At 43.9% G+C, this 26695-nt stretch overlaps 1 protein-coding gene across 1 annotated transcript in view; it reads right to left on the bottom strand.

The window, feature by feature from the left end:
- Positions 1-26695, bottom strand: part of IPO9 (importin 9) — a 130031-nt gene that overhangs the window by 86694 nt on the left and 16642 nt on the right. The window contains exons 5-7 of the mRNA XM_044287319.1: positions 14360-14448; positions 9372-9458; positions 8327-8446 (exon numbers count right to left, since the gene is read on the bottom strand). Of these exons, the coding sequence (XP_044143254.1) occupies positions 8327-8446; positions 9372-9458; positions 14360-14448 (296 nt within the window). The remainder of the gene's footprint in view (positions 1-8326; positions 8447-9371; positions 9459-14359; positions 14449-26695) is intronic.

Below are 26695 nucleotides of genomic sequence, written 5' to 3'. Positions count from 1 at the left end.
AGGGGGGGAATCTGTGGCTGGCACTGTTACAGGGGGGGGGAATCTGTGGCTGGCACTGTTACAGAGGGGGGGAATCTGTGGCTGGCACTGTTACAGAGGGGGGGAATCTGTGGCTGGCACTGTTACAGAGGGGGGGAATCTGTGGCTGGCACTGTTACAGAGGGGGGGAATCTGTGGCTGGCACTGTTACAGAGGGGGGGAATCTGTGGCTGGCACTGTTATATATGTGCCATCCACAGACCCCCCAGCCCATAACAGTGCCATCCACAGACCCCCCCAGCCCATAACAGTGCCATCCACAGACCCCCCCAGCCCATAACAGTGCCATCCACAGACCCCCCCAGCGCATAACAGTGCCATCCACAGACCCCCCAGCGCATAACAGTGCCATCCACAGACCCCCCCAAGCCCATAACAGTGCCATCCACAGACCCCCGCCCCCCCCCCCCCCAAGCCCATAACAGTGCCATCCACAGACCCCCCCAGCCCATAACCGTGCCATCCACAGACCCCCCCCAGCCCATAACCGTGCCATCCACAGACCCCCCCCAGCCCATAACCGTGCCATCCACAGACCCCCCCCAGCCCATAACCGTGCCATCCACAGACCCCCCCAGCCCATAACCGTGCCATCCACAGATCTCCCTCCCTCCCCCCGCTTCTGTAGAATTCAGGCAGGCAGGCCGGGCGGCCGGCGCGTCTCTCACTGACGTCACTTGCCTGCGCCGGCTGCTTCATTCATAGCACGTGACACGAGTTACGCGGCCGCCCGCCCGGCCCGAATTCTACAGAAGCGATTAGGATGTATGGTAGTAATAGGAGTGAGGGGGCATGTTTAATAACTATTAATTGAATATGAAACCTTATATTAGTATACCGGAGCGGCAGGGTGGGGCTATATTACACTGACTGCACCGCCCTGCCGCTATTGCCAGCCCCCAGATCCTCCTCCCAGTCCCCGCTTGCGATGTAAAACTGCAAGCATTCGCCCCATAAGACGCAGGGGCATTTTTCCCCGCATTTTGGGGGAAGAAAAAGTGCGTCTTATGGGGCGAAAAATACGGTAACCCCAGGGTCAACCCCTTTTGAAGGAATTCCAAGACTTGAAAGACTGATGTCTCTGCTGGTAAGGAATCTGACCCGATGCCTGAGAAATCAAGTAACTTTCTCCAAATTCTCGCATAAATGTACACAGTGACAAGCTTTCCCACTTTTTAGTAAGGTGGATACTAGGGCTTCTGATAAACCCTGTTTAATCAAAAGTGCCCTTTCAAATTCCAGGCAGTTAGGTGTAACCCCCTGACTCCTAGATGGTAAACAGGACCTTGTGACAGAAGGTCCGGGATCTCCTGAAGGATCCAGGGATCTGTTATCGACAGGGATCTCAGGAGGCCAAAAAGGGGCCATTACAATCACTCTTCGTCCCTGATCTCATTGAGAACCAGATGAATTAATTGGAGAGGAGGAAAGGCATACCCCAAGGGGAAATTCCAAGACTGAAGGAATGCATCCACTCCATCTGGTAACTCCCCCAGACTTGGTGAACAGAACCTGTCCACCTTCCTGTTTGACCTGATGGCAAAAAGATCGATGAAAGGAAGTCCCCAAATCCTGAGTATCTCTGAAAAGATCAACGGGTTTAGAGACCACTCTCCCTGTCTCAATTGATGGTGACTCAGGAAGTCTTCCTGGAAGTTCTCCTTGCCTCTTATGTGGCGCGCAGAGATGTGACTGACCTGTCTTTCCAGGTTCTGGAACAAAAAAGTGTTGCTTCTCTTATGAGGGAGACTGATCTTGTCCCTCCCCAATTTATGTAGGCCACTGCAGACTGGTGTGTGTAGACTAAATGAATGGTAGGCTAGTCTATTGCTAGCAATTCCTTTCTGTTTGAGGAGAAAGTCTTTTGTATTGGTGACCATTTCCCCTGAATGATCTTGTTAAAAAAATTAGTTCCCCAACCAAAAGGGACTGGCATCCGTAGTTAATACTACTGGATGAGGATACTTCCAAGGGATTCCTTGATTTATGTTCAACCTGTGCTCCCACCAGGTCAGATCTCTTAGGAGTCTTACCCAAGAGTTTTATCTTAGTCTCCAATGAACTCCCTCTCTTTGTCGCTGATAAGATATCAATCTGAAGAGCCCGAGTATGGAACTGAGCCCATTCTACCGCCGGTATACACGAAGTTAGAGATCCGAACACTGAAATCACTTTCCGAATAGTTAGATTCTGTGAGGACTTTAGGATCTGTAATTTTGCCTGGACCAGAGAATTTTTAGTTTTTCTGTCTCTGGACAACTGAATCTGAGACCCAGAAACACTTGACGAAACTTCAGTATAACTTTTGATTTTATTTCAATTTATTTTCCATCAACTTCCGTACTGCCATCCCACATTTCTTTTGTGAGTATGCTATAATCAGAAAGTCATCTAGATAAGGCAGGAACAGAAAGTCTTTTTTCCTTATAAATGAAGCTACTTCTGCCATCACCTACGTGAAATTCCTAGGAGCCATCGAAAGGACGAACGAAGTGCCTGAAACTGGAGGTGATGAACACAATCCTTGATGTTCACTGCAATCTTGAGAAACTGCTGATGTAGGGAGTGAATGGGGATGTGATAATACACATCTTTTAGGTCCAAGATTGCCATGAAACAGTTAGGGAATAGAAGATGGACCGCTGATTTTATTGTTACCTTTTAAGGAAGTTCAAGATGGAGTTTGTTTAGTTGCTTTAAGTTTATAATCATGCAGAAAGAATTGTCTGGTTTCCTCACTAGGGAAGGAGGAGAGTAGAACCCCTTTTTTTACTCTATTGGGACTGGGGTTAGCACCTGCTTTTTTAATAGGTCTTAGACCTCTGTTTCCATAGCAGACAAGCCCTTTGCCTTTGTCACTACAAATCTCTGAGGCCGCTCTGCCCAAAATTCTAGCTGTAAGCCTTCGCCCACAATATTTTTGACCCTAATCCCTGCAATCTTTTCCCATGCGGGTAAGAACTTTAGCCTTCCCCCAAAGCATACCTGCGTCATTGTTGGGACATTTTTTTTTTAGATGGGAGGAGGAGGGGGAACCTCCAAAACATGAGGCTCCTACTTCCAACCCCCCCTAGATGTGGAACACTCGCTCTGGTCACTTCCTCAGAATCCAGACGAGCTGGAAAAAGAGGTGGAGGGAAACCCCACAAATTTCTTTTTCCTGTCTACCGCTTTTTCTAAAAGGGAGTCTAAAATCCGGACCAAAGATTCTCCCTGACAAGGGATGCTAATTAACCTCTGTTTTGAGGACAAATCCCCTACCTTCCAATTCTTTAACCAGAGAGCTCTCCGAGCGGAATTGGAAAGGGAGGATGCCTGCGCTAAAAGTTTGATAGAATCAACCAAAGCATCTGCTATAAAATCCACCGATTTCTAAATCGTAGGGAAGGAGGCTAGAATCTGCTCCCTAGGACACTTTTCTCTAATCTAACATTCTAACCATATAATCAAGGAACTATCCGTAACCTTGGTACCCTTCAGACAGGAATCAACTTTTTTGTCTAATGGGTCTCTTAGACATCCCATGTCCCTAAAGGGCAAGGAGGATTTTTTTTGTTATCTTAGAGATAGCAACATCAATTCTTTGCGCTTTATCCCACGAAGACTAACGCTCTTCCTAAAACAGATTTATTTTTTATTTTAATTTTTTTACTATTAGGGGTATAAGCTTTTTGTCTGGTTTCTTCCATTCTTTATTAATGAGGCTTAGTATATTTTTATGTAAGGGAAAACATCTGTGTTTTCTTTCCTGAAGACTATCAAACAGAAGCAACAATAGACTTATCTTTTGGGTCTTCTAATTCTAGCGTAAAGCGAATCGCCTTTAACAATTTTTCTATATCTTATACGGGAAATAAGTTTTTTTTCCCTTCAGAAAAGGAGGATAAGGGAGATTCGTATGTCTCCAGCTCCGGTCCATCTAGTCTGCAAAATCTACTTCTGACAAGCAGTCTACCACAGATTTTTTTTTCTTGCACTTACAAGACTTCAATGAACTTTTAACCTCAGATTTAATGAGAGACCAGATATTTTTCAAAAAGCTAGGCGATTCCTCCGCCACTGTCTTTAACCCTTTCACGTCTGCAATCTGTATATATACGTGATAGCTGCACATACCCCGTGCAGCTACCACGTATATATACGTTCTGGCAGCTCTTTAATCCAAGCGCTGCAAAGCGCTTGGATTAAAGCTTCTGCCCCTGCCCTGTATGCTGTCACGGACATCATACAGTGCAGTAATGCCGGCAAGGGACCAATCAGAGTGGCCCCTTGCCGGCAATCGATCCGATTGGTTAGTCTGTGCAGACTAACCAATCGGATCGCGGCAGCGTTAAAATGCCGGTTTCTGGCTCTGATCTGCGCTCTGCAGATCAGAGCCTGAAATCTGTAAGGTGTCCTCGTGCCCCCCGATCCTCCAAGCCTTTGGTGCCCCTCTGTGGTCCCCCCCACCTGTGCCCCGCTGACCTGTGCCACGCCGATCTGTGCCAGCTGCGCTGATGTCCTTCCTGCCCTGATGCGGTCCGCCCCTTCCCCGCCCCCTGCATTAATTTTCTGGCCGCCGCCATCAGCAGAGAGTGTCAGCTCTATGCTGACACTCTCCTGTAACCCGATAGATGCTGCGGTTGCAGCATCCATCGGGTTAACAGAGGGAGGGGGCTCCCTCTCTCCACCATTGGGGCTGCAGCGCTGCGATTGCAGCACCCGATGGTTGCCATGGCAAAGGCGTCCAGTGCTGCCACCTACAGGCAGTCTGGAAGTATTATACTTTGCAATGCAAGAGCATTGCAAAGTATAGTACAACTATCAGCCCCACTGGATCTTCAAGATCCAAGAGGGAACTGATAAAAAAAAAGTGAAAATAATAAAAGTAAAAATAAATCAATAAATAAAAATGTAAATTAAAAAAAAGACATTGCCTTTTCCTATAAAAAAATGAAAAAATAAAATACACATATTAGGTGTCACCGCGTCCGTAACGACCGTCTCTATAAATATATCACGTGATGGACCCCGTCCGATAAACACCATAAAAATAAATTTAAAAAAAACAGTGCCAAAAAAGCTATTTTTGTCACCTTACATCACAAAAAGTGCAACAGCAAGCGATCAAAAAGGCTTATGACCCCCAAAATAGTACCAAACCATCAATTCGTCCCGCAAAAAATGATACCCTATTTAAGACAATCGCTCTCAGACTATAGAGACACTAAAACATCATTTTTTTGGTTTCAGAAATGCTATTATTGTGTAAAACTTAAATAAATAAGAAAAAGTATACATATTAGGTATTGCCACGTCCGTAACGATCTTCTCTATAAAACTATCACATGACCTAACTCCTCAGATGAACGCTGTGAAAATAAATAAATGAAAACTATTCCAAATCAGCCAATTTTTGGGTCACCTTGCCCCATAAAGTGTAATAAAGAATGATCAAAAAATCCTATGTACCCAAAAATGATACCAATAAAAACCTCAACACTTTCTGCAAAAAACGAGCCCCTGCACAAGACGATCGGCAGAAAAATAAAAAACATATGGCGTTCAGAAAACCAATCCAGCACAATCTGCCTTCCAAAAACCGTATGGCATTCCTTTCCTTCTGCGCCCTGCCGTTTGCCCGAACAGCAGTTTACGACCACATGTGGGGTGTTTCTGTAAACCGCGGAATCAGGGTAATAAATATTGAGTTTTGTTTGGCTGTTAACCCTCAATGTGTTAAAGAAAAAAAAAAATATAAAATGGATAATCTGCCCAAAAAGTGAAATTTTTAAATTTCATCTCCATTTTCCTATAATTCTTGTGGAACGCCTAAAGGGTTAACAAAGTTTGTAAAATCAGTTTTGAGTAACTTGAGGGGTGTAGTTTCTATAATGGGGTCATTTATGGGTGTTTCCACTATGTAAGCCCCACAAAGGGACTTCAGACCTGAACTGGTCCTTAAAAAGTGGGTTTTGGAAATGTTCTTAAAAATTGTAAGAATTGCTTCTAAACTTCTAAGCCTTCTAACGTCCTAAAAAAATAAAATGACATTTCCAAAATGATGCCAACATAAAGTAGACATATGGGGAATGTTAAGTAATAAATATTTAATTAGGTATCACTTTCTGTTTTAGGAAATGGAAATTTGGAAAATTGTGAATTTTTCCTAATTTTTTGTAAATTTGGGATTTTTTCATAAATAAAGGTGAAATATATTGACTCAAATATATGACTATCATGAAGTACAATGTGTCACGAGAAAACAATCTCAGAATGGCGTGGATAAGTAAAAGTGTTCCAAAGCTATTACCACATAAAGTGACGCATGTCAGATTAGTAAATTTTGACCTGGACACTGGGGCATCAATGACCCTTGGTCATGAAAGGGTTAAATGCACTGCTGGCAAAGCTTTTTGGCATATGAAGAGGATAAGGGACACCCACATAATGCAAATTCCTTATTCTTTCTTTTGGGCAATTTTTTTTTAGGTCTTCCTTAAAATAAAGCAGTCAAAATAGCAATTTAGTACCATAGTTGGGCACTTACCCACACTTCCTCAATAAAATAATGGTACCGGCACAAGGCTTTCCCCTTCTGCCAGATCAGGTCTCTTTGCTTCTTCCATCATATTTTAGACAATATTTTAATAAAAAGATAGGCAATCAACATGTTTCCAGTATGGAGGGAACATACCTTATATCTGACCCCACCAGGAAGACTGTATAACATACAGGGAAATAATGAGAAGGTAAGAATCCACAGGCAGGAGTAGCACGAGAGCACGCCAGCCCGCGCTGGTGTCCACCCTCTTTTACACCTTTCTCCAGGAATGCCTTCGCCTGTGGAAAGCATAAATCGGCCCAAACCAGAAGTTCGTCACGTGGAACGCACGGCCTTACCGGAAGAAACGTTCTCACTGCACGTCGCCTCTCCTGTGCCATACGCTGGGAAAGGCCACCGGAATACAACTCCTTGATGCCGGGCTGCGAGCGGTGGAATGCATCACCCCCTCTTACTCCAGACACTAGGCGGCCTTACTCCCCTGGAGGGACCCAGGTACCTGCCGCAAGAAACAAGCAGAGGCCCCGGACCTCCACTGGCTCGTATGGTCCTGCCAGCTCAACCTTTGGGCGATAGACCCCAGCAGAAATTTACCAACTAGTCCTCCAGAACCTTTCTGGGACTTCCAGACTAGCGGTACCTGAAAGAAAACTGCAGGTCTTCTAATGAGGCTTAGTATATTCCAGGGACGGGAAACCGCTGAGGTGGGAGAGAGGCTCCACATTTTTATTTTGCAGGTTTCCTGTCCCTGGGGGCAGATCCTCTCTCTCTCTCTCTCTGTGGTGCTGTCATGGGGGAAGGGAAAAAGAGCCACAAGGAAAATAAAAATAAAAATAAATATTTTTTTTATATAAATGCAATTTTGCCATAGTTTTGGGGGTGTTGTTTCTACAGTGTTCACTGCGTGCTAACACTAACATGTTACCTTAAATCTGCAGGTCAGTAGGGATACAAAGATAGCAAATTTATATAGGTTTTCTGTTGCTTTGTTACTTTCAACAATTTAATTTTATGAAGAAAATTTGCTTTGAGTAACCATTTTACAATGGCAGGCCTGAGAGCCTTTGTTAGGACTAGGCAACTGATCAGCGCCTAGCGATTTTACAGCGATTTTACAGCCGAAGCGCCAATCAAGGACACTATAGGTTGCCACATCTTAGGGGTAAAGGACCATGATCACAGTTCACTGTGGATAAGTGTAGGACTCACAAGCCTGCCCCATACTCATTTGATGTCATGATGCTGCAAACATACAGCATGTGTTGCTAGAGTCTGATTGCCTTAAAAAAGAACTCCCGCAATTTTTTTTTTATCTTCTCTGACCTGCTAGAAAGGTACACAATATTATCTGTAGTGAATGTAATCTTCTTGTCAGTGACTGCTATTGTGAGGTATCCTCTCCCTTCTAATTTTTAGCTGTCATGTGACCAAGTCGGATCTCCAACTGACACAGGACAGGAAGTCAGTTATGTCTCTATTCACTCCTATGAGACTGAGGCTCCCATAGGAATACATAGAGAAACTGACTTCCTGTCCACACACAAGATGCTGTGTTATTTGGAGTCTGATTGCTGGTCACATGACACAGCTGAGAAGCAGAAGGGAGAGGATAACTCACAAAGACAGTCACTGGTAAGAAGATAACAATTACTACAGATTACATCATGTACCTTTCTAGCAGGTCAGAATAACTTTTTGTGGGAGATCTTATTTAAAGAAATTAAGAAAGTTTCAAAACTGTACCTTTAACACCTCCATCTTTAAGCCACTATCAGAAGTGGGGCCATCAGGCATTTGTAGGGCCTGGACAAATGCCTCTGTGAATTGCTGTATCACTGGAAAGATGAGCGCATGCGCCACACCCTGTGGAATTGAACACAAGCAATGTTATTAACTAGGAATAAATTCGCTCATTAAAAGGTTTATAGAAACATAGAAGGCTGACAGTGGAAAAAGACTACCTGGACCATCTAGTCTGCCCTTATATTTTATCATCTTAGAATAGATGTGTGATTATCGCAGACTTTCTTAAATTCACTTACTGTAGATTTCCAAAGCTTCACCCACTCTTTCAGTAAAATAGTACCCCAAGAAAAAAAAAAACACTTACTGACTTTCTCCACACTGACTATTTATATATGGCCCGTGTATAATTAGTCATCACTGTATTTGGATAAATAGGGGCCTTAGATTGACAGAACAGAAACATGCAACAAGCTATTTATTCCATACATTTCTACCCAACCTGACTGCAACTCCAGAATAGATTCAAGATGCGTGCCTGTGTGCGCTCCCATGGTTCCAGTTTGGTTTACCGACTCAACAGACTTGTTAAAGGGGTTCTACAGTTTGTTTTAACTGATGAGCTATCCTCTGGATAGATCATCAGCATCTGAGCGGCGGGGGTCTGACACCCGGGACCCCTGCCGATCAGCTGTTTGAGAAGGCAGCGGCGCTCCAGCAGCACAGCAGCCTTCTCACTATTTACCAATTAAATGAACGGAGCTTAGCCCCGTCCAGGCCAGTTGATACTAGTCGTGACGTCACTGGGCCAGCGGTAAACAGTGAGAAGGCCGTGGTGCTGCTTGAGCGCCACTGCCTTCTCAAACAGCTGATCGGCGGGGGTCCCGGGTGTCGGACCCCCACCGATCAGAAGCTGATGATCTATTCAGAGGATAGATCAGTTAAAACAAACTGCAGAAACCCTTTAAGACCCATCCTTACTGTAAAGTATATTTGACACTTCACATACGAAAGTATATCACAAGAATAATGTAAGATATCCAACCTTTTCCAGCTCCTCCATCGTACAGATCATGTGTGCACATGTAGTAAAAATCTCCACAGCTCGAGAACGGGTACGAATTCCATATACCTGAAGAAACCGAAAGAGATGAAATCACCAGTGTCTTGGGCATGTGTAAAGCTTTCTTGACATGTCTGTTTTAATCAGGGTGGATAAAATCAATGATTTTTTTTATATAAAAATAAGATTTTTTTTATTTAAAGGGACTCTGTCACCAGTTTCTAACCCCCATTTTTAAAACTATTGTTCTGTCCATGGAGCCCTTGTGATTACTAAGGTGTTAAAAGCTAAATCTGCTGGCTCGTTTTGATTAAAAAAAAAAAACTTTTATCTAACCTGTCAGTCATGTAGATAAGGTGCCCAGGGCGTTTCTCATGGTCTGCGCATGCGCACTTCGCTCAATGAGGCTGAATCGAAAAGTCCGCACGGGCGCATCAGGCACAGGCCTGTGCACACGCGCGGGATCTTAGAAAAGAAGGAGGGGGGACTGAGGGAGAGCCGGAGGCGTATTTCTTGACATTCAGGCGGCGCTGATCAGAGCGGAGGAGGAGCTGGGCACCAACGGCGGCGGCATCTTCAGACCATGAGAAACGCCCTGGGCACCTTATCTACATGACTGACAGGTTAGATAAAAGTTTTTTTTTTATCAAAACGAACCAGCAGATTTAGCTTTTAACAACACCTTAGTAATCACAAGGGCTCCATGGACAGAACAATAGTTTTAAAAATGGGGGTTAGAAACTGGTGACAGGTACCTTTAAATCGGATTTCGGGGATTTAAAATCAGATTTTTTGCTTTTAGAGGAAAATATATTACCAGCCAAAGATTATGCCATCATGAAATAAGGATTTGTTTTTTTAATTATGTAGAATTAGGCTACTTTCGCACCTGCGTTTAGGTGCGGATCCATCTGGTATCTGCACAGACGGATCTGCACCTATAACGCAAACGCTTATAGCCGTTCAGAACTGATCCGTTTGCATTACCAAATGATAATGCAAACGGATCCGTTTTGACTTACATTGAAAGTCAATGGGAGGCGGATCCATGTTCAATTGCACCATATTGTGTCAATAAAAACAGATCCGTCCATATTGACTTACAATGCAAGTCAGGACGAATCCGTTTGGCTCAGTTTCGTCAGACGGACATCAAAACGCTGCAAGCAGCGTTTTGGTGTCCGCCTCCAGAGCGGAATGGAGGCTGAACGGAGGCGAACTGATGCATTCTTAACGGATCCTTATCCACTCAAAATGATAGGTTTTGGGCCACTTGTGAGCCTTGAAACGGATCTCACAGGCGGACCCAGAAACGGCAGTGTGAAAGTAGCCCAAGGCTGTATATGTAAAAAAATTTGGGTAAATAAATTCCATTAATCCATTCACAATGGGAGGGAAGAAATGCAAATGAGCTCTTAACAAGCTTTGCCTCTAATGCCACCAGATGTAAGGCAGCTATCCTATAAGTCATTATTCAGCTCTTAAAATAAGCCTCGAGACATGACTTGGATATTAAATAAGCCAGCACCTCATCTGCAGATAGCTGTTTCGGGGTGATTGCCCCTCATCAGTGCAGAGCAGAGAGTACTGGCTTAACTGGGTAGGAGGTCTGTGTCCGAAACAGCTGTCTGCAGATGAGGTGCTGGCTTATTTAACCGCTACAGGACCACCGTACGCAGGATTGCGTCATGGCGGCGGCCCTGCTCTTCTGGGTGGACGCATATACGGAAGGTAAGCGAGTGGATCTCCAGCCTGCCAGCGGCGACCGTTCGCTGGCAGGCTGGAGATGTGATTTTTTTTAACCCCTAACAGGTATATTAGACGCTGTTTTGATAACAGCGTCTAATATACCTGCTACCTGGTCCTCTGGTGGTCCCTTTTGTTTGGACCGACCACCAGAGGACACAGGTAGCTGTGTAAAGTAGCACCAAACACCACCTACACTACACTACCCCCCCCCCCCCCACACTTATTAACCACTGATCACCCCATACAGACTCCCTGATCACCCCGCTGTCATTGATCACCCCCCCCCCCCCCCTGTAAGGCTCCATTCAGACGTCCGTATGATTTTTACGGATCCACGGATAGGATCCGCAAAACGCATACGGACGTCTGAATAGAGCCTTACAGGGGGGTGATCAATGACAAGGGGGTGATCACACATATAGACCTCCTGATCACCCCCCCTGTCATTGATCTCCCCCGTCAGGCTCCATTCAGACATCTGTATGATTTTTACGGATCCATGGATCGGATCCGCAAAACACATACGGACGTCTGAATGGAGTCTTACAGGGGGGTGATCACGCATATGGACTTCCTGATCACCCCCCTGTCATTGATCACCCCCCTGTAAGGCTCCATTCAGACGTCCGTATGTGTTTTGCGGATCCGATCCATGTATCCGTGGATCCGTAAAAATCATACGGACGTCTGAATGGAGCCTTACAGGGGGGTGATCAGGGAGTCTATATGGGTGATCACCCCCCTGTCAGGCTCCATTCAGACATTTTTTTGGCCCAAGTTAGCAGACATTTTTTATTTATTTTTTGTTTGTTTTTTCTTACAGTCTCATATTCCACTAACTTGTGTAAAAATAAAAATAAAAAAAAATCTCACATGAACTCACCATACCCCTCACGGAATCCAAATACGTAAAATTTTTTAGACATTTTTATTCCAGACTTCACGCTTTAGGGCCCCTAAAATGCCAGGGCAGTATAAATACCCCACATGTGACCCCATTTCGGAAAGAAGACACGCCAAGGTATTCCGTGAGGGACATATTGAGTCCATGAAAGATTGAAATTTTTGTCCCAAGTTAGCGGAAAGTGAGACTTTGTGAGAAAAAAAACAAAAACAAAAAAAAAAAAAATCAATTTCCGCTAACTTATGCAAAAAAAAAAAAAAAAAAAAAAAAGAATTTCTATGAACTCGCCATGCCCCTCATTGAATACCTTGGGGTGTCTTCTTTCCAAAGTGGGGTCACATGTGGGGTATTTATACTGCCCTGGCTTTTTAGGGGCCCTAAAGCGTGAGAAGAAGTCTGGGATCCAAATGTCTAAAAATGCCCTCCTAAAAGGAATTTGGGCCGCTTTGCGCATCTAGTCTGCAAAAAAGTGTCACACGTGGTATCGCCGTACTCAGGAGAAGTTGGGGAATGTGTTTTGGGGTGTCATTTTACATATACCCATGCTGGGTGAGAGAAATATCTTGGCAAAAGACAACTTTTTCAATTTTTTTTTATACAAAGTTGGCATTTAACCAATATTCCGAAGTGCACCTTTCGGATTTCACCGGTCATTTTTTTACAGATTTTGATTGCAAACTTCTCACACATATGGGCCCCTAGAATGCCAGGGCAGTATAACTACCCCACAAGTGACCCCATTTTGGAAAGAAGACACCCCAAGGTATTTTGTGATGGGCATAGTGAGTTCATGGAAGTTTTTATTTTTTGTCTGTCTGTCACAAGTTAGTGGAATATGAGATTTTGTAAGGAAAAAAAAATAAATAAAAAAATCATCATTTTCCGCTAACTTGTGACAAAAAATAAAAAAAGTTCTATGAACTCACTATGCCCATCAGTGAATACCTTAGGGTGTCTACTTTCTGAAATGGGGTCATTTGTGGGGTGTTTGTACTGTCTGGGCATTGTAGAACCTCAGGAAACATGACAGGTGCTCAGAAAGTCAGAGCTGCTTCAAAAAGCGAAAATTCAAATTTTTGTATCAGTTTGTAAATGCTATAACTTTTATCCAAACCATTTTTTTTTTACCCAAACTTTTTTTTTTAAATCAAAGACATGTAGAACAATAAATTTTGTTAACAAAAAATTTATATATGGATGTTGTTTTTTTGCAAAATTTTACAACTGAAAAATGTCATTTTTTTGCAAAATAGTTACATCTTTGATTAATAACAAAAAAAAAGTAAAAAGGTCAGCAGCAATGAAATACCACCAAATGAAAGCTCTATTAGTGAGAAGAAAAGGAGGTAAAATTATTGGGTGGTAAGTTGCATGACCGAGCAATAAACGGTGAAAGTAGTGTAGTGCAGAAGTGTAAAAAGTGGCCTGGTCATTAAGGGGGTTTCAGCTAGCGGCGTTGAAGTGGTTAATATCCAAGTCATGTCTCAAGGCTTATTTTAAGAGCTGAATATTGACTTATAGGAGAGATGCCTTACATCTGGTGGCATTAGAGGCAAAGCTTGTTAAGAGCTAATTTGCATTTCTTCCCTCCCAGTATTCCAGAGGAGCATGTATGGCCTAAAAGTCTCCTCACACTGATTAAGGTGCTCTCTCCCTAAGGAGAGTTAGTTTCCCCCTTTGTCCATTCACAATGTTATGCCCTTCCAGAGGTTTTTGTAAGATTATTGGGCAGTTTATCTGCCTACAAGATATTATCACAGATGCTAGGTTTTATTTTGCAGTTCTCAAAACTGAATTTGGCTCAGCAGAGATCACATGCCTCTTCTTCACAGCAAAAATGTTATAACATGAAGTGAGTTGAGAAAAAGACCTTAATCCTAACTTCTACAAACCTATGAATACAGAATCAACCTAAATCAAACTAATATGAAAAGTTGATATTCTAAAAATCTTCATCTACTTGCATATTATAAGTTATACCAGCAAGAATTAGTCTTTATGTATTAAGCTATGATTTAAATCAAGCCTTACTAACTAGTGATTTAAATCAAATCCACCCTGGTTTTAATAGTTGCAGTCACTATAAAACATTTCTGGTACCACTTTTCATACCACACTGCCAACTATTATTCCTCCTGGAAATATATATTAACTGATTACTAGGTGAATTTTTTAACTGTTACTTATTGATAATCTGCATTTTAACCGTACGGCAGATAAATAAAACATTGCTTCATATAAACAGCAATATGCCCCCCAATGTGAGATGGGAATGCTCCTTTAACAATGCAAAAACTGGTAAATATATTTAACACACCTCGCTCATAGTAAAGATCTTGTACATCTCTGGGAGAATGACAGGAGCTACCAAAGGCATTTGTGTGTCAGACACCTCACGAGTGAACTCTGTAAGCAAAGGTAAGCATATTATTGCATGCATATGGGGTATCCAACAATTATTATACAGAACGTTAAAAGGGTTGTCAAAGTTATCTTACAACCCTTGCAATGCCACTAGGGGTATTTTCACACTTGCGTTGTTTGATTCAGGCAGGCAGTTCCATTGCCTGCCTGAATCAAACAACGCAAGTGTGAAAAAAAATGTATACAGCAGTAGTAACATGCAGGTATATGGCACGTGTCTGCTGCAGCCAATCATTGTTATTAGCAGTACACAGATGAGGACAGTAATGGGCTGCAGCTGCTACGCACCCATGTCATTTTTTCTGATTCATCATGCATTTTTTTGACATAGGCTACCCTCACACTAGCGGCACGGACCTCCGGTAGGCTGTTCCGTCGGGTGAACAGCCTGTCGGATCCGTCCTGCCGCTCTGTCCCCATTGACCATAATGGAAGCAGAGTTCCGGTGGAGGCACGGCAGTGCACGGGGAGAGGCTGCCGGAATAAAACTACGACATGTCTGACATTTATTTATAGTCAATGGAGACAGAGCGGGAGTCCGGGGGCACACGGTCACTAGCAGCAGGACGGATCCGACAGGCTGTTCACCCGACGGAAAAGCCTGCCGGGTGTCCGTGCTGCTAGTGTGAAAGTAGCCTTATCACGATCCTGATCATTCTGAAAAATGCCTAGTCAGAAAAATGCATTGCAATACTGGAACTGTTTTACCGGTGTCATCCGGCAAAACGGATCCAGTATTTTTTTTCTTCACATTTTGAAAGCTCTGCACATGTGCAGACCGGAATACCGGATCTGTCAATGCGGCAATTTGAATGATCCGGCACCAATACATTCCTATGAAAAAAATGTTGGGTCCGGCATTCAGGCAAGTGTTTTTTGGGCCGGAGATAAAACAGCAGCATGCTGCAGTATTATCTCCGTCCTGAAAAGTCAAAAAGACTGAAGACCTCCTGATACATCCAGAACGGATTGTTCTCTTTTCAGAATGCATTAGGATAAAACTGATCAGTTATTTTCCGGTATAGAGCCCCTAGGATAGAACTCTATGCCAGAAAAGAAAAACGCTAGTGTGAAAGTACCCCAAGTGCCTGAAAAAAAAAAAAAGAAAAGAAAAAAAAAAAAAGTTTTAAATCCCACACACTTTGTTCTCTGTGCTGTAGCTCCAATCCTACTCTCATTGTTTGTATACAGCAGTAGTAACTTGCAGGTATATGGCACGTGTCTGCTGCAGCCATTGTTATTAGCAATACACAGATTAGGACAGTAATGGGCTGCAGCGGCTACGCACTATATGCCTGCACATCCCTTGAGCTGCCTTGTATATAAACATAGGGGGTGGGACGCAGCTGTGGCCCACAAAATGGAGGAGAAACATGTGAAAATATTTAGTATTTTCACTGTGTTTCTAATGATTATACAAATTGTCTTTAACCCCTTCACATTAAATCCCAGGCCAATTTTTGCTAATCTGATGTGTCACTTTATGTGGTAACTTTGGAACGCTTTTACTTTTCCAAGCCGTTCTGATAATGTTCTATGTGACACATTATTCTTAATATGACCGTGGTAAATTTGAGTGAACATATTTCACCATTATTTATAAAAGAATCCAAAATTTACCAAACATTTTCAAAAATTCAATTTTCTAAATTTGAATTGTCTGCTTTTTTTTTTTTTTTTTAAATCAGATAATTTTTATTTGATTTTTCCAAAAATCACAAAAAAGCAAAAGGAAGACATTCTGTACAGCATACATGCAACAGTTGATGACAAAAATACCATAGCATTACACGATCGGGCAGATAGTTACTTACATAAGTATCACAAGTAACATAAACCATGGTACAAGAAGCATAAAATCATGTATTCTAGTTACAAAGTATATCTGGTACAGAACCACCTTTCCCATCCAATAAATTATAAACAGGAAACCAACCCTCCCTACCCAACTAAAGCACAGTACCCCCACCCGAGCGATGGAGCGGATCCATACTCCAAGATTGGACATCTTATTAACATGTCAAAGGCACATCCATTGGTGTACTCCTCCTGTCTGTGTATCAGACCTCTTCACACACGACCTGCGTAGTACTACACACCTTCATACAGCATACATCCAGAGAAAAATAGGATAGAGGAGATAGAGAGCCTATATAAATACTGCGCCTCTTCCTACCCCGTAGTCCAACTACAAGGAAAGGCTAGACTGGACACTGTACCATGCATTTCTCCCAGTTATCCCATATTTTGTCATACTTCCCAGCACAGTTTATTTTCACATACACACTTTTCTCTAAGCGTAATATATCTGACATTCTATTGAGGAATTCTCCCCTAGGTCGGATACTGAGGTCTAAGCCAAAATCTAGCTACGAGTTTTCTAGCTTGAAATAGTAGACGCTGAACTCCCAAACAATGATGACGATTTTTGATGTCTAATATCCCGACCACACACGTTCTCGGACCAGGCGGAACTGCAATATTATGAGTCTTTTATTAGGGCTAAAACCGCGGACCAAAAGTTCCAGAGCTCCGCACAATCCCAGAACATGTGTAACAAGGATGCAGGGCCCCTGCCACATCTAGGACAATTCACATCTTCCCAAACACCTATCCGGCATAAAAACTCTGGCGTCCTATACACCCGGTGTATTAAAAACAGCTGTGACATACGCTGCCCCTCGCAAACTGACAGTTGTGGAGTGAGCGCCAAAAGCGATTTCCACTGCTCTTCTGATATTGGCCCGACCTCCCTTTCCCATTTAGATTTGACTGCTAAGACCTCTTGCTTCAATGACTTCATATACAAGTTCCTGTAAATAGAGGATATCAGACCGCTCGAGGAGCTGTTTGTGAGAAGTTGCTGAAACAACGGGACCACAGTGCATTTCAACGACACAGATTTAGCCTGTGTCTGAAAAGCACGACGAAGTTGCAAAAATTGATAGAAAGCCGTGTGTGGGAGACCAAATAAATGTCTCAACTGTTCAAAAGGACTTGAAAACAGCAGCACTCTGAAGTTGACATAAAAATCTCACTCCATTGCGCTCCCAGGGTGAGAAGCCATCTAACTGGAATAGTTCAGGAAGGTGCGGATTTCTCCAAATAGGGGAAAACTGCATAAACCCCTTTACTGATAACAGCGCCCGGCTTTTCTGCCAAACCTTGTGCATCATAAAAAGTGTGGGGTGCCCCGACAGCTTACCTACAATTCCGCTATTTTCAAATAGAGCCACCGGAGAACTGTGCCCAATAATATGTGCCACCAATCTGGCTGAGGCAACATCTCCAGGAGTTCTTCCCCATCCCCTCAACTGTTGTAACTGGGCCGAGATGTAATACAGCCATGCATTCGGTACTGCTAGCCCTCCCTCCTCTTTTCCCATCTGCAGAGTGTCCAGTCCAATCCGCGCTTTTTTATGGCACCAGATCAAATCCCTAAATAACCTATCTTTATGAATATTCTGCGAGGAATCCATACTGGGGAATTATGCAATATATACATGAGTTTGGGCATAAGAATCATTTTAAGAAGGTTAACTCTCCCAATTTCAGATAGCGGTAACTTGCACCACGCCTTAATTTTATCCAGCATTGCGATTAATAACTGCTCAACATTCAGTTTAATATAACTGTTAGGATTTGACCTGATGCGCGATCTGCAATGGACAAGAATTCGGGACAAGAGTTACAGCAGATTCATCCAGCGGTAGAGTGGATTTGTCCCAATTGATACGGAGACCAGACCTATCACCCAACTCCCGTATAAGTGCCATGACAGGATCTAATGACTGTTCAACATTGCCCAGATATATTAACATATCAGCGTAAAGGGACACCCTCTCCCCCCCAAGTCCCGCAGGGAAATCCCACAATCTTGTCAGATGAGCGTAATACGCAGGCAAGCGGCTCAATCGCGATAGCGAACAGAAGGGGGGACAATGGGCACCCCTGACGGGTCCCCCTACCCAAACTGAACGAATCCGACGTTCCCCCATTCGCCCGTATCCTAGCAGTGGGGCCATTGTATAACAACCGAACCCAGGAGATAAAAGGTCTTCCCAAACCCCATGACTCGCAACACCTCCCATAGATAACACCATTCAACACTATCAAAGGCTTTAGCCGCATCCAGTCAGAGGATGGCTCGCCCTCCGACAGACTCGCCTCTTCTCTGAGTATTAAGAAAAAGGCGTTTAAGATTCACCGAAGTAGATTTGTCCGGCGTGAAACCCGCCTGATCACTATGAATAATAGTGGAAATGACAGACTGTAGACAATTCGCTAACACTTTCGCCAGAATTTTAATATCAGAGGTTAACAATGAAATTGGTCTGTACGAGTCAGGGGATTTGGGATCCTTACCAGGTTTGGGCAGTACCCCTACTATAGCCTCTTTCATAGAAGCGGGAAGGTTTCCTGTTTGAAGGGATTCATTAAAGACTGACATTAAGTGGGGCATTAGGACACTACTATACTTTTAAAAAAATTCCATCGGCAGACCATCCATCCCCGGAGCTTTCTCATTGGGAAATGATAGTAAGGCTAATTCCATCTCCTTGAGTGTTAAAGGACCTTCTAGCCCTGCTGCACACGTCGCGGATTGTCTTGGAACCTCAATCTCTGCAAGATACTCAGCTATATTAGTAGAATCCACCTTTAATTTAGTCCTATACAGGGATTCATAGTAGGTGTGGAAAACTGACAGACAAGCTCCTCATCTGCCGTGGCCAGAGAACCATCAGCCCTCTGAATAGACAAGATTTTGGACGGTCCCTCCTGGGCTCTAATAACCCTTGCCAGTAGCCTGCCAGAGCTTTCCCCCGCCTCAAAGTATTTTTGCTTTACAAAAAACCTACGATTTTCCGCCGTTTTCATTAAATGCTGCTTCAATTCTGCCTGAGCTGCTATAAGGGAGTCCTCACTTGCCCTGTCAGGTGCAAATACAAACCTTTCCTCCGTCTCCACTACTAACGCTTGCAACTTTTTCAGGGCTTCGCGAGATTTAGTTTTATGTCTGCTAATTTTCTGAATATATAGGCCTCTAGCATATGCTTTGCAAGTATCCCACACCACACCCACACTTGCTGACCCAGCATTTTGCGCATAGAACTCTTTCAATTCCTCCACCATGCCATTCTCCCCATCCACTAATTGAAGCCAAAACGGGTTAAGTTTCCACATCCCGATCCCAGGGAGGCGCCTAGCGCCCGGATGTAATTCTATTAAAAAAATAATAATAATCGGGGAATGGTCGGAGAGACTTCTAGGCAAGTATTTAATTTCCGCCACCAACGACAACACATCAGGCGAACCTATAGCTAGATCAATCCGTAAAGTGAATGATGAGAACTAGAGAAACACGAAAACTGGCGCGCACTTAGATTCCTCACCCGCCAAATGTCATGTAAGTCTAGCTCGAGCAGCACACTAGCAAAGTTAGAGTCCCTATTAGTTCCCGTCATTCCTCCCCTATCCAGTGTCGCTGAAGGGCAGGTATTAAAAATCACCTATTATCAGGATAGGCCATTGAGGCAGATCAACATATCCTCAACATATCTCTATTTCTTTTAATACCTCACTACTGTAGGGAGGGGGACTGTATAACGCCCCTAATATAAAGGACCAATGATAACAAGTACAGTGGAGACAAACATATCATCCACTATCGTCTAAGCGAGACGAGTGACACAGAAATGGCAGAGATTTATGCACTAGAACACTTACAACCCCTGGAATGAGAAGAAGAGAATATGGCGTGAAATGCCTGACCAATCCACGGCCTTTGCAAGACCGAAATAGTTAGTAGATAAATGAGTCTCTGACAGACAAAATATGGCAGGATGAAAGTGTTGTAGTGCCATAAAACATTGCAGTACGTTTATTTGGATCACCTAAACCCCTAACATGCCACCCTATTATCTTAAGACTATTCGCCATAATACCATATAGTATATTTACCATCCACGCACACAACAACCATCACACACGTCTGCTCTTTACTTCCCATACACCATAGAAGTATTCGGACCCCACACCAATCGCTTAGCCCACCCCTTCCCAACCCCTAAAACTAACCCCAAAACAAAAACTAGCGGCAAGGACATAATCCCTACCCAGAGAAAACCCACCAGCAGGGCGAAAAAATTTCCCTACGGTCGGCCATACATATGGCGGAATAATTGCCACAGGAAAACCCGTGTAAGAATGTACACACAGAGCGGATCACCCACACTGACCTGCCCACATGTAGGTAAATCTGCAGCGTGCTGAACATAACCAAAGTGCATAAACATAGTTAAACATTTTCCGGTGACACCCGCAACTCGTCACCATAGTAACGTAAGGATCCGCGGACCCGACACATAAAACTCAGATAGTATAAAACAGATGGTCATAATAACAGAAGATAGTAATAAGGATCGACCATTACACAAAGCATTAATATACGGAACATATCAAACATGTCCCTAATCACATCTGACATATCTCACGTGCTCCAACACTAGAATAGGCAGGACGCTCATCCCACAGATGCAGAGTTCTTCAACAAAGGCTCATTAATGTCAATCCACTGCGCCGCCTCCAGGGGGGTGTCAAAGAAGCTAACTTCTCCACGCGCCACTAAGCAGAGCTTGGCCAGGTACATCATGGAGTACAGGATTTGTAGATTCCGAAGGCGTCTTTTCACATCCATGAACGTGACTCTTCCGTTGGACCTCTGCCGAGAAGTCTGGATAAATCGCAATTTTGTTTCCATTAATCAGTAGCTCTGGATGATCTCTTGCCTTTTTTAAGGATAGTGTCCCTGTCCCTGAAGTGTAGCAGCTTCATTAGAACTGGACGCGGTGGGGCCCCTGGTGGTGGATCGCAAAACGGCACTCGGTGCACCCTTTCAATAGCAAACATCCTGGACAACAAGTCCTTGCCAAATTTAATTGTAATCCAATCTTCAAAAAAGGATACTGGATCAGGACCTTCAGCTTTCTCGGGGACCCCCACCAACCGGAGATTGTTCCTCCTTGAACGATTCTCTAGGTCGTCCGCTTTTGACATCAATAGGGTTACATTGTGAATAACCCTGCCCAGATCTCTTAACAGGAGGCAGTTGATCCTCCACTGTGCTCACTCTAGCTTCAACCTCAGTCATCCTATCCGTGAAGGTCTTGGCGGAGAAAGGAGACACTTTCTTGCAGGCTTCCCGTGTTAGCGGTGAGAAGAGCAAGTGAGTTATTACTTTGCTGGACTATCTTTAAAAGTAGGCTCACCAGTAAGTTCATCAGGCTGTCCCAACTGTGTATGCTGAGGACATAGCGATGCAAGGCCACTAGGTGGAGCTGTTGGATCAGAGGCTGCAGCTCCATCCATCTCCTCTGCTTGTAACTGCTCACGATTTTGTCCCAGTGTCGGCCATTCTGAGGCTTTCAGCCTCACATCCGTCTCCCCTGATGTATCAACGGACGATGCAGGCGTTCCATATGGAGGTAGGCTTGCTGCTGAGCGGGCATATTTACCCAGGCGGGCCGCCAGATCTGCGGCCCGCACCTCCGATGCGGCGCCATCTTGCTTGACTGGCGTGGACATGCCGGCCTCCTTCAGCCCCCTCTCCTTTCTGCCGGTACGAGTCATGGCGCTCTGTACACGGCCCGCACACTCTCCTGAGCCCCACAGTAAAAGGTAAAGCAGCTTGCTGCAGAGACAGGATTCCCCAGGATAGCCGGCGGCAGGTCAGGAGCTCCCCTCAGGCACGTCCGCTCACATGTCCAACCAGGCCACGCCCCCTGAATTGTCTGCTTTAAAGACAGAATACCTCATAAAATAGCTATCAATGAACATTCACCATATGCCTGCTTTATTAGACATTAGAAGGCTTAGAATTTTAGGAGCAATTTTTCAAATCTTAAACAAAAATTTCCAAAACCATTTTTTTAACCACCAATTCAGTTATAAATGACCCAATTTTAGAAACTACACCCCTCAAGTTATTAAAAATTGATGTTACGAGCTTTGTTAACGCTTGAGGTGTTTCACAAGAATTGAAGGAAAATAGATCTGAAATTTAAAAATTTATTTTTTGGGGTAGATTTATGTTAATTTTTGCTTGCAATAAAGCAAGGGTTAACAGCAAAATAAACCTCAATATACATAACAGATTCTGCAGTTTACCACCACATATGGGGTATTTATGTAAACTGCTCTATGTGCATGTAGCAGTAGTCAGAAGGGAAGGAGCGCCATATTGATTTTGGAGGCAGATTTTGCTAGAATGGTTTTTAGGCACCATTTTGTATTTGAAGAGACCCCGACATAACCCTGCAGTGGAAACCCTCAAAAAGTGGCCCATTTTGAAAACGACACCCCTTAAAGAATTTATTAAAAAAGGTGTGTACTGAGCACTTTGATCCCATAAGCAGTTTACGGAATTCGGAAACACTTGGCTGTGAAAATGAAGTTTCATTTCTTTCAATAAAAAGTTGCTACAAAATTTTTCATTTTCACAAGGAGAAAAAAAAAGCACCCCATAATTTGTTAGCCATTTTCTCCCGAATACAGCAACACCCCATACGTAGTGGCAAACTGCACATGGTAGGATTCAGAACGGAAGGAGCACCATATGGCTTTTGATGTTTTGGTTTAGGGGTGCCATTGGTTTTTAATTTTTTGACTGACTGTCCTATGTGGGAGTAAATTTTTTACGGGTTGAGGTGACAGTTTGGTACCATTTTGGGGTACATTAGATTTTTTTGATCAGTTGGCGTTACACTTTTTGTGAGGCAAGGTGACAAAAAAAAAAGGCTGTTTTGGCATGGGGGCAACTCGTGATATTTTATAGAGAAGGTTGTTGTTGCGGACACTGCGATAACAAAAATAAAAATAAGACACCGAGTAAGTTTTATACAGTGAAAGACCTTTTGAACAGAATAAAATTTTGTTTTTCTGTTGCCATTTTCTGAGAGCCATATTCTTTTATGTTTGGGGTGATAGTCTCAGGTAGAAGCTGATTTTTTGCGGGATGAGATGACTGTTTGATTTGTACCATTTTGGGATACCGTACATACACCTTATTGGTTGCTTGGTATAACACTTTTTGTGAAGCAATGTGACCATAAAATTATTTAGATTTTTTTTACGCCATTCACCTGACGAGGTGGATCATGCAATATTTTTTATAGAGCCAGTCGATACGGACGCAGCGATACCCAATATGTCTAATTAATGAGTTTAAGTTTGGGAAAGGACGACTTTTTCTCCCACTCTGGGACTTCAACTTTTGGGGTTTGACCCCCCTGTACAATGCATTATAATACATAGGCTGTAAGTGTATTACACAGAGTAAGGCCTCATGCACACGACAGCGTTTTTTCACTGTCAGTGATTTGGCTTCAGTGGTCCGTGTCCGATTTTGCTTCAGTTGTGTTTCCTTGTGTCTTTTTGTTTGTCTGACAGGGGAAAGGAAAAAAAGGGGGGGTTAATGAAAAGTGTAATTTTATGTCACCAAGATCTTGTAGGGAAAAAAAACGGACGCGGACAACATACTAGTAGCGCATCAGTTTTTTTGTTTTGTTTTTTACGGACCCATTGATTTGAATGGGTCCGTCCTCCGTTTTCCACTGACAAGAATAGGACAGGTTATATTTTTTTTGACGGACTGGAATCACGGACAAAAAACGGAGGACTATCAGTTTTTTTTCCACAGCTCCATAGAAATGAATGGGACCTCCGCTAAACTGTGAAAAATGACGGAACGGACAAGGATGCACACAACGGTCGTGTGCATGAGGTCTAATACACTTACAGCTTGCTTGCCTGTGAGATCCAGAGGGCTGGATCTCACAGAAAGGCAGCCACGATGACCTCCACAGTGCCCTCCCCTTTAACAGTGACCTCCACAGTATCCGGTCTCCTTAAAGGGATTTACACAATAACTCACCCCCTTAACAGTGACCACCACAGAGCTCCCTTCCCTTAAAATGTGACCTCCACAACACCCTGCCCCCTTAACAGTGACATCTACAGCACCCCACTCTAACACTGACCTCCATAGTGGACGGACCCCTTTACCGTGACCTCCACCGTTGCCTGCCCCCTTAAAGGGGTTGTCCGGGACATACCCTTATTTTCACACAGGCAGCCCCCGAGGCTAGCATTGGAGCATCTCATGCTCCGATGCACTCCCTTGCCCTGCGCTAAATCGTGCAGAGCAATCTTGTTTTCAATAACACTGCCGAGCAGAAACTTTGTTGTTGTGTTAGGTGATGTCACCGGCTCTATTGGGCAGGCTTTAGCGCTGCCCTAGTCGTTCCTGGCAGCCCCATGGAGAGCCCTGGCACGTCACCGGATCTCTCAAAAAATGCCTTTGAACTGCTCCGATGCTCAAGTCAGGGGGGCTGCCGGGGTGAAAATGGAGGTATGTCCGGGTTCAGCTCTGAACCAGGACAACCCCTTTAACAGTGACCTCCACAGTATCAGCGACCTCCACAGCAGCCTGCCCCTTTACTAGTGACCTCCAGAGTACCCCAACCCCTTAATGGTGGCCTCTACAGCAATCTTCCCCTTAACACCGACCTCCATAGCGGACTGTCCCCTTAATTGTGACCTCCACAGCAGCCTGCCCTTAGGGTGGCCAGAGGTCTGCTTTTTGGCAGAAAAGTGCAGCTTTCAGACTCTGTCCTCCGTCCAGCACAGAGCCTGGACGGACACAGGGATGTCCTTTTGAACAGCTCACTCAGACAGCAGCACTGTGCTGTCGCTGCATGAGCTGCAGGGAGAAAGTCACTCTCCCTCCCACACCTGCAGCTGACAGAAGTTGATTTTTACCTTCAGTTTTTAAATCCCCATGGGCTGCGGAGTGGAAGGGGGGGGCTTGGCCTAGCTGGGTCAGTGTGGCTTAGCGGGACCTGGGGCGGAGTTTTTAACTTCATCTTTTGAGGGTGGCCTAAATGGCCACCCTACCTGCCCCCTGAACTGTGACCTCCACCGCACTCCACTTCCCCATGGGCAGTTCATGGGAAAGAATGATAGGCATCACCCGCAGAATATTAGACTGTATGCTTATGGACTTAAACTTCTCAAGGCTTACCCATGAGACTTTGAACACCTTCCTAGCAGAGGTATCCGCTATCGTCAATGCAAGAACTCTTGTACCTGTATCTATGGATCCAGAATCCCCTGCCATTCTCACTCAGAAGTTTGGATCCATTCCTAATCCACCTGAAGAGTCTTCTTCTGGTAACCTATATAAGAAACTGTGGAAACATCTGGCCAACTGTTTATAAAGCAGGTGGAAAAAGGAGTACTTGACCCTTATTCAAGGACATAGGAAGTGGCAGCAAGTCAAACCAAATTTACAAATAGGAAATCTTGTTTTCATGAACGACCAGAAGGTGGAAATAAATTGCTGGCCCATGGGTCTCAGCTCAAAAATCTTCGCCAGTGAAGATGGCAAGGTCCGTAAGGTGGGAGTGACCATCGCAAAACAAGGCAATCCAAAGTCCTTGAGATTGTTCTCCTCATACCCGTTGAGAAATTATTTATTTTACCTTTAGGAACTTTTCATTCATTTAGTCGTCCATCTTCAGACTATTCCTAAAATTCCAGACATTGGACGGTTCCTGTCCACCCATTCTTTATTGCCTTTTGTCTTTCAGGTTCCAGTATTTTCATTGAACATCATAAGGACATTCATGTTTCCATATAGTGTGAAATCCTAGGATTTCAGACAGGGATTGTGCTGTCCCAGCATTTATGTCTTCCATTTAGATAAATGGCCGTTTGTGTTATCATATAATTACCATGTTATGTAATGCTGCCACCCTGTGGTCACTCTCGTTATAGGTTTCCTGAAATGCATTATGTAAATTCCATTGCCTTGGCTCTCTTTTCTACTCCTCCCTTTGTGACATCACAACCTGTGCTCTGTTCCTGTGTCTTCCTTACCTGCAGCAGAATCAGAGCTGGTGAGAGCATTTCGTTTTGACCTCTAATGTTCTCTAGCATCCTCCAATTTTCTCTGCATTTTGCTCAAGGTAAACTCAAATTACTAAAGTATCTCCATTGTATTCTCCGCACTGGATTTTCACATACAAATGGCACCATGACCTAGTGATATTAGCTGAACTCACTATCTACCATTTCTTGCACAGAGACATTCACAACCAGTCAGAGACTTCTCCAACGTACAGCTGTGGCAGAATAGTAACATCACCTCATCCCTCAAAAAAAAGTTGCC

Source organism: Bufo gargarizans, chromosome 3, assembly GCF_014858855.1.
Source record: "Bufo gargarizans isolate SCDJY-AF-19 chromosome 3, ASM1485885v1, whole genome shotgun sequence".
Taxonomy (NCBI): Eukaryota; Metazoa; Chordata; class Amphibia; order Anura; family Bufonidae; genus Bufo; species Bufo gargarizans.
The sequence above is the reverse complement of the archived record's forward strand: the minus strand, read 5'-3'. Positions and strand labels throughout refer to the sequence as shown.